Source organism: Onychomys torridus, chromosome 14, assembly GCF_903995425.1.
Source record: "Onychomys torridus chromosome 14, mOncTor1.1, whole genome shotgun sequence".
Taxonomy (NCBI): domain Eukaryota; kingdom Metazoa; phylum Chordata; class Mammalia; order Rodentia; family Cricetidae; genus Onychomys; species Onychomys torridus.
This window is the reverse complement of record NC_050456.1, coordinates 79,556,468-79,575,477: the sequence shown is the minus strand read 5'-3', so window position 1 is coordinate 79,575,477 and position 19,010 is coordinate 79,556,468. Positions and strand designations below refer to the sequence as shown.

Genomic DNA, 19,010 nt, shown 5'->3' with positions numbered 1-19,010 from the left:
CCCTCCTCTGAGAGATGGGACTAGGGGCTTGAGTGGCCCCTTCCCCTGGGCCTCAGTTTTCTGTCCCTAAGGGGGATATACACAGACCCATTACAGGAGGCATGGGGCAGACTGCCATAGGCTCAGGTTCCACTACAGAGCTGGGTTCTGGGTGACTGCTGTGTTCCCATCCATAAAATGGGCGTAGCGGGACTCACATTGCTCCCCACGGGATTCCCAGCCCTTAATAACAGGGCTGAGGGCTTTGATGCCCCAGATGAAAGGCCATGTAGGCTCCCAGGCTGGCCTCAGGACAGTGAGTTCCTTATCCAGAAAAGCAAGTGCCGCGTGCACCAGCCTGGACTGCGGGCAGTGGGCTCTACCTAGGAGACAATCGATGTTTGGGCTTTGCCTACAAAGGTACCTGGCAAGGACAAGCTTGGGGATCAAAGCTGAGGGGATGCTCCCTCTGTGGAGGAGGTTCTGGCCTACTCCTATGACGGACAGATGGAAGTGTAGCTGAGGTGTCCCAGTGGCTACCCACCCTCACACAGCACACACTGCACAATCATGATGGGAGGCAGAGCCCACACCAGGGACCCATGGGAGGCCTTTCCCAGCATCTATGTGGGCCCTGTTTGGATCCTGTCGCCCTGTTCTGGCAGACAGCATCTCCGTGCGGTGCACATGGGCACCAGGTTGCAAGACATAAAGTGAGCTTCTTGCCTCTCCCTCGAGAATCTCCTCTATCCCCAAATTCAACATACCCTATGCAACACAGACCTCCAGATCCAAGGACAAAATGCCTTGGATAACACAGGGCTGGCTGAGAAGAGCTTCCTCCCCAGAGTCTGTGTGCTGCTCACCTCAGAACAGAACAAGAGACATCGTAGGAGAGAAGCAAAACCTCTTCCCAATTGGCCTGTGATCCCCAACCCCACACACCTGCTGCAACAGAGGAAGCAGGAAGTCCCAGGACAGCCCAGAGGCCTGACCCACAGTGGCCAGAGGACAGTGTTAGCACAACCGTTAGGCATTTTGCAAACTGTGGAGTGCTCTCCGCCTAGAGCCTGCTTCTGCCCCAGCCAGTGCCATCTGTAAGGAGACTCACTCGTTCCTTTGTTCATTCATTTACTTTCTTCAGCAAGGGTCCCCTGGGGCTCACTGGGGCCCATCCCTGTGCCATGCAGAAGTGTGATGATGACTCAGACCCTACCCCACCCAAGGGCCCCGCTGAGGCTAGGAGATAGATATACAGAGACCACACAAGGTGTGACTTGCCACCAAGGAGGGGCCCTGGAAGCAGGGCCACCGTGGAGAGGCCCCCACCAACACAGCCAGAGGCCAGAGAAGGGGGCATCCCGGCATGGGGGCTGCTGGGAGGGCAGGAGTAATGAAAAGCAGAGCACCCCAAGGCTCGCAGGGTGGCGGGAGCCTGCAAGAGGCCTGGGCACAGGGGCAAACCAAAGGAGACAGCCAATTAATTCACAGGTAACATGGAGTGTGAGACCACAGAGGGGACCCAGGCAAGACCGCCCTACCACAGGAGGAGCTAGCCCTGCTGGACAAGGGCTCCCATGCTCAGCTCCTGAAAGACAAGCCAAGAACAAAGGAAAGGAACCAGAGCTTTTCCGGAGTTGCAGTTTTGTCGATTTTTTGATTTCTCCAAATAAGACCCTCCCTGGGGAGGAGCTAGAAGCCACCACAAAAGGCTGCTTTCCTCCTGCCTGGTTCCCAAGGCTGGCTCTCAGCTCCGCCCTTAGAGGTCTTGGGGCTTAAAGAAGAAGTACGGGTTTGAACACAGGCTGTGGCTAGCCATCTGTCCGACTTCAGGGCAGCTCATAAAGAACAGTGGGCAACGCGTAAGTCCCCAGCACGGCTCGCTAAAATCCTCAGGTCCCATGGTTGCTTCCCTCCTCAGCCCCCTCACTAGAAAATGTGAGCACACCAGGGGCCAAGGGCTCAGGGGCACCCAGTGAACTCAGAGCCACATGAACAATCAACACATCTTTTATTCACAAATAAAAACTGTCGCAAGATGTTATCTACACATTTGTACAAAGGTCTGGACGCCTATAAAATACACAACGGTCAGGAAGCACGAACCTGCGTGCGGGCCACATCACAGGCTGGCAGGCTCACCCCCCCCATCTGCATCTGAAAAGAATCACCTCCCACAGAACCCCCCAACACTGCCCTCAGTGTACCCCAGAAAAAGCCTGCCCCCACAGCTGCCAAGAGCCCCCGACCTAGGAATAACTGTAGAAAACCATAAAAACGTAGACAACTTGTCTTCAAATTCCCACTGCAAATTCCGTTTTTAGGCAAAATGATACAAAAATATGAAGCTAACAGAACTTTTACAAAAACTCACACCCCGTCTTTGTTGGCGGCGGTTTGCTTCATTGTGTTTTTGTTTTTTTTGCTTGTGGTTTTGGTAAGAATTCCTGCCGTGGAAGAAAGCATTGTGTGCTCATGGTCCAGCCCTTGCTTGCGGCCTCTGGTGTCCTCAGAATAGAATGGGGCCCTCAAGGAAAGAAGGGGACTCGAGGCTCTCAGAGGGCACCACTGCTGTGGACTGGCAGAGACCACTCCCGTGGGCTGTTGAGGGAAAGCTGCTGGAGAAGAAAATGAACCCAATCCTAAAGGAGAGCTGGCCCAAACAAGCCCGCCCTGCTACACAAAACTGCTTAGTTGTAAGAAAGGCAAAAATCAGAAACAAACTGGCTTTAGCTTGGCCTGAGTGGCCGCAGCCACCCAGGCGGAGACTGTCTGCTGGTGTCTGGGTCCTATCTTAAGTCCGTAGCACCAAATTAGAAAAGAAGAAAAGGCCTACTCAAGGTTAAAGGCACTTGTGTGGCTGTCTGGGTGATGACAGTCTTTCCATCCCCGTGCTCTCTCTGTCCAGTGGCTGGCCCTCCCCTCCCCCACTCTCTGTCTCCTCTCTGAGATCCCCACATCCTGCACAGACCCTGTGTCTTCAACCTCCAACCCCCTCCACATCCTCATTCCATCCCACATCCTATCCTTGCATCCCTGCCTGCAGGTCCCCACCTATGACCTGTGCTCAGCATCAAACATCCACCTCCTGTGGCCCAGGCACAGCAGCGGCGGCAGCCACACCAATGTCAAAGCAGGTGACCATCATGACATGGGCCTTGCACAGATTAACGCACTGCTCCAGGGCAGCTGTGGCTTGCTCCAGGGCCGCCAGATACTCAGCTGATTCCGGCTCCAGCTCCGGGTCCACCTCGACTGGAGAGAGACGAGACAGGGTCAGGGCAGAAGCCAGGACAGCAGCCAAGCTCCTCAAATCCCCCAGGGAAAAGTGTCAGCTCGGTGGATCCTCCCCTTCTGCCACCTACTGTATGGGAACAGCTGGGGGCAGAGAAGGGAGAGACTAGGGTGCAGGGTCTGGGCTCCTGCACCTGCTGGGTATCTATCTCAGGGTCCAGCCAGAGGGAGTGGGGCACTCACACTGCTCCAGCCAGCGCCCAGGTTCCACCATCAGCCGGCCCTGGGTCTCAGCCAGCTCCTCACAGAGGTGGTCACGTTTGGCCTGCACTTCCTGCAGCCGCTGCTGCCTGCGCTCTGCTAGCCGCAGCTTGGAGCTGATGCATACTGGGCCCTGTAGGCAAGGGACAGGAAGCATAGGTTTAGATACAGATGGCAGGGACTCTCTCCAGAAGGCTTCTTGGCACCCTGGCTTTGGCCATGGCCTCTCTCCCACTTCAGGCCCTGCATAAACACATGGCTAGCCCTCCAAGGTATGGAGGACAGAATCTGCAAGGGGTCCACACCAGGAGTTCCCAGACTGTGGGTCCAGCTCTGTGGAAACACAGCAGTAGCCTCAAGAGTCCCTCCCGTCACCCACACCGGGCAAAAGCACCAAGGACTACAAGCTCAGGGATGGTCCAGGCTGGTTCCTACCTTCTCCACATCCTGAGAGGGCTGTGGACAAAAAAAAGGTCATGTCAGGGGCTGCCTGGCCGAATCATCCGATGGCCCCCCCTGACACCCCAGGACTCCCAGCCTCTGGCTAGAGCCTCCCTTACCTTGGCTTCCTCCTCCCTCAGAGGCAGCCGGTGCCGCTGCAGGCGCTCCACGTCATCTATCTCATACACCTTGATCTCAAAAGGCTCCTTCAGAGAGCCAGCGAGGGGTGGGGGCAAGTCCACCCACTGCCCAGGAAGGCTGGGCTTGCGGCCTAAGGCGGCAGCATCGGGTAGTGGGGCCGGGATCAGCCTCCGTCGCTGTAGACCTGAAACAGAGCCAGGGACCCTCGGGCTCTAATCATCACCTGCACAGCCACACCAACTGTTCTAACTGACAGCTTCCCTGATGCTCTGGGCAGCCGGGAGGGGGCCAGCCAGCCAGGGCTAGCAGGAGCTCCTGGGCAGCCGGGACAGTGGCCAGGGAGGGCCCAGCCCAGGGAGGGCCCAGCCCAGAGCCCGATGCCTACTGCCTAGATGAACCCAAAGCCTTGCCATACTACTCTTCCAGGGCTAAAAGCCAGTCTGTGGGGTAGAGTGGGGGTCCGGGAAAGGGAGTGCTTACAAACTACAGAGGGTCATGAACCTCTACATGCAACCAAGGCCCAGGAGTATTGAATAAAGTGTCTGCTGCTCTCCTATGCATTCACAATCTGAAGGGCTGTACGGACCCATGGCTTATAAACCACCAAGGGCTATGCACACCTGGCACTTGTAAACCATCCCAGAGACCACACAGGGTGAGGTATCCAGGGTGGAGAGCCCAGGCCCACCGCCAAGAACCAAGAAAAGAGCACTCCACAGAGCTGCAAGGAACCCACAGGGCTGTAAAACCCAGCGTTTTGGGGAGATCAGGGTCCACTAGAGCCCGGGGTGGCCCAGTGCACTGTCAAGGCTCTCTCAGGTCTACAGACCGTAGAGTGCTGTGCCCAGAGACTGTCTCTGCTACCCACCTGTGGCCCTCTTCTTTGGGGACTTGAGGCTGCGGGAGCGGGCACCCGGGGAGGTAGTTCCGCTTTCACTCATGGAGTCAGGGGCTGAGGAGGCGCTGCCAGTGGCCTCGCTGTCGCGGATCATGCTCTCATAGCCGCTGCTACCACCGCTGTGGTAGAAGAGTGCCGTGCGGCCCATAGCAGGGGGGAGCTCCCCACTCAACACACTGCTGTTGTCGCTGCCATGGCCGCTGCTGTAGCGCTGGGGCCTCCTTGGTGCCGTCACTTTGCTGTAGGGGGAGGGCAGGGCGGGGCTCACAGGCTGCCGCTCCTCAGCCAGGTTCACACCACTGTCATTGCCGCTGTCGGAGTCGGTCGAGCCCCAGGAGAGGCCGCCTCGACCAGAAGATCCGCTGGCTGCCAGCTCATGGACGCGGCTATGGGCAGCCCGGAATGCCTGCTTAGTGCCCATGATGGTGCCCCTGCCTGCCTTGGCTCCAATGCCAGGCGCAGCCCGTGGAGCCATTCGGGCTCCTGGCACAGGGCCGCTAGTTGTCTTGCCTGCCACAGGGGCCAGTGGCTTCACTGGAGCACCCAGTGCCCGAGACGTACTAGCCCCTAGATTACGACCCTTGGCCCCACCAGCTGGAGGCTTGGATGCTCCAACACCCTTAGCTGGGCTGTTCCTACAGGCAGGAGCTGCTCCAAGTGGGGGGCTGGTGGGTGGTACACCCAACCTGGGCACAGCCCTTGGTGGCCGTCCTGGGACTTCTCTGACCTTGCCACTTCCATGTGTAGGGCTCTCGTACCGCTCCAGAGACATGTGGCCAGTGGGGCGGTGTGCCGCCTCCACCTTGCCAGCTCGGGCTTTCAGGCTGGATGTGGCCTTGGAAACAGAGTAATCAGACCGGCCACTGGGCCTGGCCTCGTCCTCTCCTCGGAAGGCAGAGGTAGCCCCCGCCCGGGTCAGCCCCAGGGCCTGGGTAGGGGTGAGGGTCGTGCTCTGCTCCAGGCTAGACTTGCGCACAGGTGGAGCTGGGGGGCCGGCCCCACTAGGCCTTGGAGAGAAGGCCCCCTTGGGAGACACACTCTTCTTACTGCTGGAGGTGGTCTTTAGGCTTCCTGAATGGACCATTGCCTCCGCTGGAGTGTCCCCACAGGATGCAGCAGGTGTGGTCACTCCCAGGGTGGTGGCTCCCCTCCGCAAAGGTGGGATCCGAGCCACAGCTTCCGGCCTCCGGGACCCTCTGGTTGTCACCTCACACCCGTCCACCACTCTCTGGGCACAAGTCAGCATTATCTGAGCCTCAGGTAGTCGAGGGGAGCCTGGGGTTGGGCTTGGAACCCCACCTGCGGAGACCATCTGGTGTGTGTCACAGTCCTCTGCCCGGAGTAGCCAAGGGTCCTCAAACAGGCCTCCGGGGCTGTATGGAGCCCGGCTGGGCCGAGCACGGCTGGTGTTGGAGGTAGTCCTGGGTTTCCGGGGGAGACTGGAGTGGATGGTCTGGGCTGAGGCTGCCTCATGCGGAGACCCGGCCCAAGGCTCTCTGCTGGGTCGGGTTTGAGTTACTGTGACTGCCTCCCCAAGGTGGGGACCCCGGGCTGAGCCAGGATTGTCTGGTCTTCCACACTCTGAGGACCTGAACTTGCTGTCCTCTAGGGAGCTGCTGGGGGTAGGGAACTCTGGTGGCCCGGGCCCTGCTGCAGAGTCAGGGCTGAAGGGAGGCTGTGGTGTGGCACCACGGCTTTCGGCCAAGCAGACACCAACGTCGCTCAGCCAGGAGCCAATGGATGAGGCTGGACTGCCCCCAGGCCACGCCACTCCCTCTAGGAGCTCCCCAGGGTCTCCTGGGCCCTCAGACACCTGTGAGGTATAGGCATCAAACTCATCATTGATACTGCTGATGATGCTGACTGGCCTTGAGCCTGAGGCCAAGGCCTGCAGGGAACAGTCACTGCCCAAACTGGCCAGACTGGAGGGTCGGGTGGCCCCTGCGAGTCCCCCCAGAGGTAGTTCCTCTACCACTGTGAACACCAGCTCGTCCTCACCATTCAGCTCCACTGGCTGCTGTAGGGTGACTGTGGTGGTCAGCAGGCCCCGCTCCAGATGGCGTCCACGAGCAGATGGACAAGGATAAGCTGTGTCTGAGAGCAGTGGGGACAAGGCCATCTGCCCACTCATGCCCACAGGGGCTGTCCGCATCACACTGTCAGGGCCCTCTCCCCCAGGTTCTGTGGGGACACCTCGAGCTTCTGGTTGCCGAGGTGGTGGAGGGGCTGGACTGGGCAGTGGCCTCCTGCCGCCACCCCCTGCAGTCTTGTCTGGGGCAGGTGGCTCAGGCTGGGTACCATCTACTCTCTGATCACCCTGTGTACCAGTCTTAGAGGGCTCTGAGGTGTTCCGGTGAGTATCTTGTCCAGGGCTGCCTCGAGGGGAACTGGTAACCATAGGAGGGCCTACAGCCTTCCTGGGGGATGTGGCCTCGGGGAGTGAGGGTTTCCTGCCTCCTTTGGCGGGGCTGGCTTGGGCTCCGTCAGAGCCACCCTGGGGACCAGGGAATCCCTCGCTGCCATCTATGCACTCCAGACGCTCCTGCAGCTCTGCAAATGTACTGCAGCGGAAGTGGTCGGCGTCCCGGGGTCCCTCGGAGGGCCTGCGGCGGCTCAGTGCAGGGATGATGGGCACAAAGTCAGGTGGGCCCTCATTGTCAGTCAGCTCACGGTCTGACAGTGCTGTCCCACCAGGACCGACATAGATGACTGTGTCACATGACTGCTCACTGCTGGATGAGTAGTCAGGGTCGCCAGACAGGCCGGGAGCTGAGCGGTCAGGGTCCAGGACCATGGTGCGTGGGTGGAAGGGCCGCAGGTGTGGGGGACGCCGGGCCCGGCTCTCCTCACAGGAACTCTCCCCTCCTGAGGAGCTGGATGCATACTGGGGGCAGTGCAGCAGACCCTTGTGAGTAGACCCACCCCTGTCTGCACACACCCCTGGTCCCCATCTCATCTCTTCCTTGGACTCTGCCCTCTCAGCCTAGAAGTGTGGACTCTACGAGACAGTAGCAGCTGAGCGAGGCCTGGGAATCACACTATAGGGTACAGACCCTAAGGGAGGCTTCTGAGGAGCTTCGAGAGGTAATCAGCATGGACCATGTCACAGGGTGGGGAGGGAGCTCAGGCAGAAAAGATCATGCTACACCAGGTGCAGCATCCAGACCCAGGGCAGTGACCTCAGAACACCCAGCACTCCCGGGAAGTCTCCTGCTAGGATGGTGTTCATTCCCCTTACAACATAAACCCTATTGTAAGCAGCTGCATCCCTGCCCGGTGCCCTGGGGACCTGGGGCTGGGCTCTTCTCTGGAGACATAAGAGACCCACCCACAGCTGAACATACCTATTGCCTCCTCTCCCTGATGTCCAGAGTGGGGGGCTATAGAGGGTGTGGGAGGCTAGGGGCCCTGGGGGGGGGGCAGCAGGAGCTGGGGCTTACCTTGCCCTTCTTCCTGCGCAGGCGGTGGATGCGGGCAGCCAGCTGCACAGTGCTGAGAGTCTCTGCGTGGTGGGCCGGTGAGTCTGAGATGTGCGCTATCATAGTGGTGCGGCAGTTAGTAGTAGCCAGGGACTCCCGCAGCAGCAGGGTGAGTCTGTGGTCCCTACAGATCAAGGAGGTGCTCAGAGGCTGGGGTGAGGGGCCATCTAGGTGGAAGACCGGGTGAGGTGCAGACCACTAGCAGGGGGATAGGGCTCAGTGTGAAGCTCTCACCATGCCCTTACACCTGCACCTTGCACCTGTCCCTGCACCCAAAGCTCCAGGACCCACTGCTGGCCCTGAACTGAGGCCCCCAGAAATGCCTGCCATCAAAATGGCCAGTTTCCCAGGTCACCCTGCTGGTGCCTACTCCCGTACTCACCTGTAGGGCACATGCTTGGCCCCGTTGACTAGGGCCAGGATGACACTGCCCAGAGCTGACAGAGACAGACACAGGGGTCCTCCAGAAGCCTCTCCGCCTCTGCTGAGTGCTGCCTCACAGCTGCCCAGGTCGATGAGGTGCAGGCGGCTGCGACCTCCAGACACTGAAAACACAGTACAAGTAGGTACTGGGGTCTGGGAACCCAGACCTTGTTCCACAGCCCACCCAAGCAGGCAGAGATGCCCATAAGGCTCCCCTCAGGGGGCTGGCAACCCCATGGACATGCCCTCCCACCTCCCACACCATGGACCTACTTCCTCCTTGGCCACACTTCTCCACACGATACTGGTACACATGTAGCGTGAAGAGCATGTGGGAGCTACGCCGGGTGTCTTCCCCACAGCCAGCGTGACTAGTACTGCGGGCTGCCAAGGCCGCATCCAGGTAGAAGGCTGCCTTCTCTGCTGTGGGTGCCCGCAGCTCATTCTGGTTCTGGAGCTGTGAGAGGACACATGTATTTTGTGGCTTGAGGCCAAGCACAGTGCTCCCTCTTCCCTCCTCCACAGGCTCAGAAAGGCTAAAAGCAAATTGGTGTACCTGTGCCCCACACACGGGGTCCTCCCGCAGGTACACGCCTGGAGACTGGGTGTCCTGAAGGCTGCCTGAAGCCACCTCAGCAAGCAGGTCCCGAAGACTCTGGTCATGGCCACACACTTCCACAGCAGACACACGGATGGAGAAGCGTGTGCCCATCCTTTCCTTGCGCTCATCAATGAGCCTGAAGAGCCAGGAGATAGCACAGGGCACGATGCCCAGGCTCTGGGGTGAGCTGTCCTTCCCAATCATGGTATATGACTTGCCTGGGAGACAGCGGCATGTGAGAACCACCACTAACCCTCCACAAACTGCCCTCAAGAGTCCTTCCAGGCTCAGGAGCATGTCGAGGGTCCTCAGGGCTAACCCAAATGGCCTTGACACCTCATCCAGCCACTCTGAGGCCTCTGCCTTCTGGTTCTGCCTGCCTCAGCTTTGCTGTGAGACCCCCCACTCCCACATCCAGGCCCAGGCTCAGTGATAGCAGTACCCAGATGGGGGACAGCTAGAAGGCATCATGAGTGCACAGGAGTGACAGAGCACTTACCAAGGCTCATGTGGCCGAAGGAGAAAATGCAGCCGTCAGCTCCACCAACCACAGACTGGAGCACGTCAGCCACAGTTCCTGAGCAGACCTCAGCCTGGGGAGGGACCCAGTAGGGATTAGGCAGGTGCCAGAGCTGACAGGCTGTGGCTAGTGCCTCTGCTACATCTGTAAACCTAAGGCCTACTAGTCCTGGTCAGAGGCAGGCAGGCAGGCAGCCCACAGGACACATGAGCTGACAGACACAGGGCCAGGAACACAGGGCACATAAGTTAGCAGACGGGACACATACAATACAGATAGGATGTGCTAGCCAGGCACCCGTGCCTAGGCACCCAATGCAGCATTCAAAGTTGCTGCCCACAACACAGCATCAGGAAGTCATGGTCATTGCTCAGTGTGCTGTGGGTGTACCCAATGTTCCCAGTTTCCAGGGCAGGGCATAGCTCAGACTGCTAGGGGGCAGACCTGGCAGGCCAAACAGGCAGCTAAGTTCCCACTCTGCAGAGGGTCAGATCTGATCCTGTCACAAGCACCCAGGCGGTCCACTGTACCTGCTCCGAGTCCTGGGGGAAGATGGCGTCAAAAGCAAACATCTTGGGGACTGGTGCCGTGGGGGCGTGGCGGAGGCCTGCACAGCCTGGGGGCCCAGCAGCGGGGTCATAAAGAGTCACCTGCTTCTTCCGAGGGTCCACCTTCAGGTAGGATGTGGACTCGGCGGAGCGTTGCATTCCTTGTACCGGCCAAATGCGTAGCATAACCTTTACCTGGGGGTTGGCAGAAGCAGGCATCTGAGCTCCGCCCTCCACCCAGCTGGCCACTAATTACAGAGCAGGGGAAGCCAGCTCCAGTCAGGACAGCAGACCAGGTCTCGGCATGGGTGCTGAGACCACAGGAATGCTGCCTGAGCGGCTCCCACATGAGGTCAGCCCAGTAAGGAGAAAATGAAGCCCAGGGTGAGGTAAGACTGGTGGGGTGCATAGCAGTCAGCAAAGCGGGAGACACGGCAAGGTAGGGAAGGGGAGGCTGTTAGCAGAGACAGGGAACACTCCCTAGGCCCCTAGGTTTCTCCTCCAGGCAACCCTGAAGGTGAGGTGGCACCGTCACCAGCCTCAGGACAAAGTCCTTGATGGGAGGACCTGCATCCCAGGAAGACAGTAGTTCACCTGTAGGATGAACACATGTACAGACCCACAGAAAGGAGAAGGGCCTCAGAAGGCCGAGAGGCTGTGGGGAGAAACTCCAGGCTTGCCGCCGCCTCTGCCCTGAAACAGCTCAGGAAGCCAGGCTCGAGAAGCTCACGAAGGAGAGAAGCTAGGGTGGGCACAGAGTGGAGGAAGTTCCACGGAACGAGAATCCAATCTGAGAAGAGGCAATTCTGAAGTCTTGCCTAACGAGTCCCAATTTGGGGAAACTGAGGCTGGGAGGTGTGTGGAGGAGAGGGCAATGTGGACCTGAGCTCCTGGAGCTCTGCTATTGACTGGTCAGCCTGGGCCATGGCAGAAACAGAGGAGATTCCAATATGCCTAGTGACTGCCAGGGTCCATAAGGCCCAGAACAATGGACCCCAAAGCCTTCCATGAAAATGCAATGGAGAATACGAGGATGCCAAAGACAGCTGCGCTGTGCGGCACCCCAAAACCTGTGCGCAGGACAGATACTCCCCACAGGCGCAGCAATGCGGAGGAGGGAGGCTGGGGCAGATGGGAGGCACCATTTCCTCAGAAGCCACCCGGAGGAGTTAGGGCCCCCCTTGGCTGGAGGTCACACCTTTCACTCTCCAATGAAATCTCTGACTTTGCATTGGTGTAAATCAAATTACCAGAGACTCATTTCAGAACCAATATTTTTCAAGGATTTAATTGTAAGTGACAGATACATAATGCTGCAAAATTGGTTAGGGGGCAGCTTACGCAAGCACCACTGGCTGGCTCCCAGTGGACAAGGGGCACATTGATATGCAGAGCCTCCTGCGGAGCGGAGTGTCCCACCCTCTGGGGAGAGAGGAGAGCAAAGAAATACTCGGCTACTGTACTACCAAGGACCTGGGCTCCATCAGGCAAGAATCGATTCTTTTATTCCCCAGTGACGGGAACAAAACGATTTCATTTCCACACGCTGCTGCAATGCAGACGAAAATGTACACTTCCAGGTAATTTTTGGCAATTTTTTTTTCCAGTGTGAACTCCTCACCACTTCAGGAACCAAATGGGCTTCGGAGATGTGAGAGGCTGCCTAGTGGGGAGGAGAGGCCTGGAGAAGCTGTGTTTGGCTCTGATACCTCTTCAGCAGATGCTAATCCCGAGTCCCCAGGCAGGGAGGGGACTGAGCAGGGCATCCCGTCCAGCCTGCCCCCCACTGCCCCCGTCCATTGTCTGCTGGAAAGAACCTGTCATTACCTCAGGGAAATGACAGGGTCTCTCAGGAGACAAGAGCATCCTCACCCCCCAAATGTGCAGATATCACAAAGCCACTGGAGCTGGGGGGAGGGGAAGCACATTTTACATAAAAGCAGGGCTTCCAGCTCCCCAGAGGTGGACAAGTCTGGGGAGGGGGATGGGCACCACTCAGCACCCAACACCAGAGATGTCTTTTTTAATACCACGGTATGATGAATTATCTTAAGTAGCACATTAATGTCAGACACTGAATGTAATCTAACTTCTTTTCTGTGGCAATATGAAACGCCTTTCAGGAGGTACTTCTAGTGATGTGACATTAGTGTTAATGACATCTAGAGCCAGGGAGGGGTACAGAGGTGTGGGGACAGGGGCTGGTTAACAGGCAGGTGGCCAGGACACTTGGCCTCTGGGGAAAGCCCTGAATGGTCCAGGGTCAGCAGAAAAGAAGACTGAGGGCTTCCCTCAGACGACAGAGACCTGGCAGACCCCCAAAACACAAAGAACAGGTGCCATTCTGAGCTTTAATGTCCAGAAAGGAGTTGGAACTCCTTATCCCATCAGCCCTAAGGCAGACACTGTCCCCACACCCACCACAACCCCTGAGGAAGAGAAGCTAGGCAAAGAGAACAGGCTGGTCCTAGGCCCAGCTATTCTTCCTCAGATCTCATCCCTGCCCTGTACCCACACAGCCAGAACGGTGACAGCCTGGTCCACCTAGAGCTGTGGCAGGCAGAGGAGACTAGGGTGCTCAAGTCATTCAGGCCTGGGTCCAATCTCCCCCGATCCCTTCCTCACTAGACAGTCTGGTGCCACCGGCCTCAACTACTAAACACTGCCAGTGTGAAGGGTGGGGGCAGCCAAGGTCTGGCAGGCAGGGGTAAGTTAGGGTCAGGGACACCCCTCCTCCCAACAGAATAGGGCACAGAGGCAGGTGTCACCTGCCACCAAGAACTGTAACTGTCCTAAGCGAGGCAGGCTACCTTGGCCCCGCTCTCAGCCCAGCCAAGCCGGAGCTGAACAACTGTATATACACAGACCTTCACAGAATGGCCTATCAGGCCCCAGACAGCTGGGCTGCCCAAGGAAACCCACCACTGCAATGCAGTGGCCTGGGGCCAGGAGCAGAAGGTGACTGGTTCAGATCCACACAGCTGGGCCCACAATTGAGAAACTTTCTGAGTCAACTCTACTACACTCCTGGGCCTGGCCACAGCACTACTGGCCACACTGAACACGTATGTGGCTCCCATGCCAACTGTCTGCAACCAACCCCAGGCTAGTCTATTTCCCATACTCCACCCCAGTGGAGGCCACCTCCAGCAGACTGCCTTGAGGAAACCATGGGGTGTGTCCCCCTTCCCAGGGGAAGGGAGGAGCCAGGAGGCCTGGCTTCCAGCCACCAATTAGCATTCTGAGAGGCGGCAGAGGGCAAGAAGAGCAGCCCACAGTGCTAAAAGGGTGCACATTGAAGTCAGCTGGGCCGGAAGGAGCCCCAGGCCCTCCCACTGGACCGCAGCTGCCTGTCTGGGCAGCCCTGTCTAGAAAGCTCTTCCTTCCTTGGGGGGCTCTGCCACAGAAGGAGGCCTCCCTTCTGGAAGGAAGGTCTGCAAACACAGCTTCCTCTCTGGTCCCTATTTTGGAGTCCACTCCCACTAGCCCATGCTGACCATGTGTGCAGGACACGCGCATGCAGGGCTAGTGCCAAGCCAGGGGACGGCTGCACTGGGCATGATCGAGAAAGTCCAGTTCCATAACTCCCAGGAGGCCTGGCAGGGCACACTGCCCTTGGAGTGGCAAAGGTTCCGTGAAAACATGTGCCAGAGGACAGGAACCCCCTCTCCACTGTGGTAGAAAGAGTCTGGCTCTCCACCCTAAGGGCACAGGGCTCACTTCACCCATGCATCTACACGGTCCTGCCACAGGGGTACCCCATTGGGCCTGGGGTACAGGGACTTCTCCCTCAGCAGAGTACCAATCTTAGGAATCAAATTAGAACTCTTGGAAGAAGGTCTAGAGCCAACCATCTTGCCCCATCATCACACAGGGTTCTCACCCTTCCTAGACCTGTTTTCCCAACTGAAACCCATCTGGCTGAGCTGCCTGGATACCCTGACTCAGGAAAGCTGAGGGGTCCCACCCCTTCCTCTTGCCCAGCCTCACCTCAAGGCAACATGCAGCGAGGAAGAAGCAAGATTGAGGCTTTCCAGCTCAGCTCCATCCTAGGCCCAGATGCCCCACATGCTATCCTGGGACATATCCCTGGGACCTGAGGGACAAGCTTCTTCCCATCATTTCCCACCCCAGCTCCACACTCCCTTTGCCCTTTGGAGCATTGCTTCCCAGGGGCTCAGGCTCCCCATATTTAGCTCTGTCAGCTGTCCTAATGTGGCCCTGAGAAGAAAGTGGGGCCCTCTATCTCCTACATCTTATGAGGTAGCCCTGGCTTCCCACACCCAGGCCATCTGACCTCAGGTAGGATCTACCTTTCCGAAGTTGCTGGGGTTTTCCTTGGCCTTGGAGGCAGCCCTGAGCAGGCAGGGGGGCACTGGGGGAGGCCACAGCTGCAGAGTGCCACTGAAGTCCGTGGGGTAGGTAGACGTGCCACGAGTGGTGGGCGCAGGTGGTGGGTGGTGCTTCTTGCGCTTGGAGACCAGGCTGAGCTTCTGGGCAGCCCTGGGGAGGAGAGGCAGGGGGCTCAGAGTATACAGAGTATACCAACAACTACCCGGTCACTGTGTCTGTCCACACCACGCTGCCCCACCCTCAGACTCCATCAGCCGTACAGGAATTGCTCCAAGAAAACAGCTAGAAATTCTTACAGCTTCATGGCCTGAACTCCATTTTCTTACAGGAGGCAGACGGTCCTTGCAGACACAGGACTGCAGTCCACTCTGGGAGACCCCTGAAGTCACTGCCTTCATTCCTACCCTCCACAGCTTTCTTCAGGCTGACTGTATTCCAGGGATACATCTCACAGATCAGGTCTCTGTCCTGGGGTGGGTTTTCCTGAACCCCCAGACCCTTGCAACAGTTGTCCCCACTGCCCTCCAACAGCCTCCCCCTGAAAAAATCCTCCAGCCACGTCTCTGGCTCCTACCATAACTGAGAGTGTGAGAGCCACACGGCCCTAAGCCGCACCACAAGGACCCAAGAATACCACCTCTGTAAATTCAAACCATGGTTACCCTGGCTGAGCCGCCCTCCCTGTGCCTGTCACCATTTTCCAAAGGAGAAGACCCGGGTGGGGGCTAGGTGACCAGGATGAGAAGCTATCCAACCAGGTTCACCCCTCCCCCATATCCCCAAATGCCCCAGCTCCTTCTCCCCATCCCCTTAGGCCTCCCAGGTCCATTTTGTCCTCCTCAGAAGGATCCAACACACAAGAGCCCAGAGCCCGGGGCCCTCCTTGGCACCTCCCACCATGTTGCTGGTGCTCTGGTAACTCCTCTCATCTTTAATAGGAGCTGTCTTTTAAGAGGCCCCAGGGACAGCTTCCTCCTAGTGAGGTGTCATCACAGAAAATAAAAGTAATCTACGACGCATGGCGGAGTCCTTAACAGAGCCGCAGCAGCACCCGTGTGCAGCAGACGGCAGAGCAGGGAGTGGAGGTCTCCTGCCCAGGAAGAGCCCTGGGCCCCAGAACCTGGGTTCTCTGGCAGTGGCGGCACCTGCACCCTGAGGTACAAACTCAAACCTCACACAGCGCCTTAAGCATTTGCCTAGAACCTGCCTGAGCCTGTGTTTGCTCAAATGAGCCATGCAAGGAAGTCTGTCACAGCACCTCAGAGAAGAGGCACTCGGCAAAACAAGGCAAGCGAGGCCAACAACTACCAGACTGTGTACACTGAGAAGTCAAAGGTCAAGGCAAGAAGACTCCCTCAGCTACAACCCAAACTACCCCTATGGGGGTCAGAGGACATTGGCAGTGCCTGGGAAGGGCCACAGCAGAGAGCTATACTGTTCTGTCATCTGCTCAGGGGCTCTCCATGCCTCCTACCTCCCTCTTTGGGGCCTCCCAATCCAGATCCCACCCCAGCGGCCTCCTGAGGAAAAGCCTCTGTCCAGCCTCAGAAAGCACTGTCATCTCCAGGTATGATCAGGGCAGGGCAGCCACAACCCCCTTGCCTGGTACTGCCCAGTGCAGGGAACTAATGGAAGAGCTATGCCCACCCAGCTGGGCAGAAAGGGGCCCAGGGACTCCTGGGCAGGACAAGGAGGCTTCCTTGAGTAGCTTTCTTGCCTGTAAATGGGTGCAGAGACCCAACAACCTCCTGCACACGGCCAGCACCTTGGTCTGACCTGACTTGCAGCACCCCCCAGAAGGGTTAGGAGCCAGCAGCTGCTGGAGCAGACCCAGCCTCCAGCGTTCACAAAGTGTAACTCACAGCAGGTCCCTGCTGACTGATGGATGCCCCAGGACAGGCACCTTCTCTTTGATGGAGATGAGACAAATTCCCACCAACCTCCCAAGACTGCAAGGCTTTTCAGGGGCTTTAGTCCCAGAGGCCAAGCCTGCCCCCTGAGGACCCCAGTTTGGTACTGAGCAGCAAAGACACAGGAAACGCCAGGCAGTGGTGGCGCATGCCTTTAATCCCAGCACTCGGGAGGCAGAGGCAGGCGGATCTGTTCGAGGCTAGCCTGGTCTACAGAGCGAGAGCCAGGAAAGGCACAAAGCTACACAGAGAAACTCTATCTCGGAAAAAAAAAACACAGAAAACATGTGCCTCACTAAGGCATAGGGTATCATACCCAGGACCATCAAGGCCACCACACTGTGTAGAAGTGGCAGCCTTGGGGCAGCAGGACATGCAGAGAGGAGTGGACCAGTCTGAGGTGTCTGCCCCTGACTGGAAAATTAAGAAAGGCACGAGCTTCCCAATAGCCCTCTCAACCCCAGGGACACCACCCCCAGGAAGCCTGCTCTGATGTCCTGAGGTAGACCCCAGCCCTAAGCCTCCTGCGCTATAGCACCACTCTGGCCTGAGATGACTACAGAGACACCAGCCAAGCCAAGCCCGAGCTCACAGGAAGCCCAGCGCAGACCTGAATGAGGGCACGAATGACCCCGTTTGTGAATGCCAGCCTGAACAGCAACCCCAGATCCATCATCTCTCTGGTCACTGATTCATGAGAACAGAAAGAAAAATGCCCGCCCCCTTTCATAAAGAAAATGTACCTCTTCCAAAGAGGAAGGTACTTTAAAGGCAGATGGACCTGACACTGAGGTCTTTGAGCATTTGAAAAGCAGCTTGTGCCCTTGGGGTGATCAGAGGTTACCAACCCAATGCTTTCCCCTCAGCTTAGAGGCTGGTGGGATGGCAAGGCCACACCAAGCCTCCTTCACCACAGCAGACCTGCCATGTGCACGATCCGCCTCATGAGGACTAAAGTACTCATTGGGAGCTCCTTGGTGGGTCCTACAGGACAGTTACAGGGACGTAAGACATGACTAGAGGGAGCTACCACCTAAGGCCTCCCTGGGCCTGTGGTGCCACTGTCCCTTGAGGGCCTTACACCCGGGACTTGGAGCAAGTGAGAGACTGTGCTGACAAGTCTCTCCTGCTGGTAGCCCAGACCCGGCTTTGGAGCCTCGGCACCTCTGCCGGCTAGGCCCAAACATGTGTCCAGAAAGACACTTGGGGCTCCACAGGGGCCAGGAAGCTTTGATACCAGAAAGACATCCTTTCCCCATAGCGACCTGAAAGATGCCTCTTCCAGCAGAGGTTCCCAAGATATCTAGATTCTGGGTACCAGAGGTAACTCATCTTTACTAAGGGCAGAAGGATAGCGAGGCAGGTGGGCAGTGCTAAAGGGAGCATCAGAGAGAGGAGGCTGCAGGTTGCATAGCAATTAGAGGGTTCGGAACACGGGTGTCAAGGTCACGGCAGCCCCCACAGAGAGTGGCCTCAAGTTTCTAACTGGGGGCACACATCCAGTCAGCGCTTAACCACTCAGGTCCAGCTGCGGGGATGTTACTCTGCCCGCCTGGGCACTCAGTTACCCACCCTGGGGACTGCAGTGTACTTCACTGTAGACATAGCACCTGGAAGTGGGTGAGGAAGGCTTGGGCTGGTTGTTCTGCCTGGGGAGAGTACTCAGAGAAGTGGCAGAGCCCAGACTCACCCCAGGACTACGAGATTTGAGAACCTAAACTGCTGAGCCCACCCCACTCCGTGTGCACAGCACAGACGCAGCTGCCAGGATCCTCCTCAGGCCCTGAAGCCCACCCCCAGAGCATCCAAGGGCAGCACTCTGCTCAGGCCTCCATCCCAGGACACCTTCACAGACTCAAGACTCATCCCCTCTCCCATCATGCAACCTCCCAAGGGCAGGGATGAGCAAGGATCATTCTACCCATCCAGGTCCAGAAAGTGAAAGTGGGACCCAGCGTCTACTCCATATGAGCCAAGGGCCATGGGGTGGGGCCCAAGTCCCACTGCCTCGTGGTACACTCGGGGCAAGCCCCTCCCCAACTCCATGCCTCCCCTTCATCCACCATGCCAGGCAGTGGCTACATAGTTTCAAAGTCTCCCACTCAGCCCCTTGGAACACCACCTGCAGAAACACCTACCCTTAGCCTGGCCCTCAACAGGTCTTCAGGAAGCCACAGAGATTCAGAGTGACTCAGGCAGCCAGGAGCACTCCCCACCCCCAC

General features: G+C 57.8%; 1 protein-coding gene across 2 annotated transcripts in view; it reads right to left on the bottom strand.

Annotated features, from left to right (window-relative positions):
* Positions 1 to 1,973: 1,973 nt before the first annotated feature.
* The window catches only part of Kif26a (kinesin family member 26A), a 38,305-nt gene continuing 21,268 nt past the window's right edge, over positions 1,974 to 19,010 (bottom strand). For both annotated transcript variants that reach the window (XM_036206046.1, XM_036206047.1), the window contains exons 5-16: positions 14,839 to 15,028; positions 10,508 to 10,720; positions 9,957 to 10,050; positions 9,413 to 9,675; positions 9,130 to 9,313; positions 8,816 to 8,978; positions 8,395 to 8,557; positions 4,925 to 7,838; positions 4,035 to 4,240; positions 3,910 to 3,930; positions 3,457 to 3,607; positions 1,974 to 3,234 (exon numbers count right to left, since the gene is read on the bottom strand). In XM_036206046.1, coding sequence (XP_036061939.1) covers positions 3,053 to 3,234; positions 3,457 to 3,607; positions 3,910 to 3,930; positions 4,035 to 4,240; positions 4,925 to 7,838; positions 8,395 to 8,557; positions 8,816 to 8,978; positions 9,130 to 9,313; positions 9,413 to 9,675; positions 9,957 to 10,050; positions 10,508 to 10,720; positions 14,839 to 15,028 — 4,744 coding nt within the window. In that variant the 3' untranslated portion in view covers positions 1,974 to 3,052. The remainder of the gene's footprint in view (positions 3,235 to 3,456; positions 3,608 to 3,909; positions 3,931 to 4,034; positions 4,241 to 4,924; positions 7,839 to 8,394; positions 8,558 to 8,815; positions 8,979 to 9,129; positions 9,314 to 9,412; positions 9,676 to 9,956; positions 10,051 to 10,507; positions 10,721 to 14,838; positions 15,029 to 19,010) is intronic.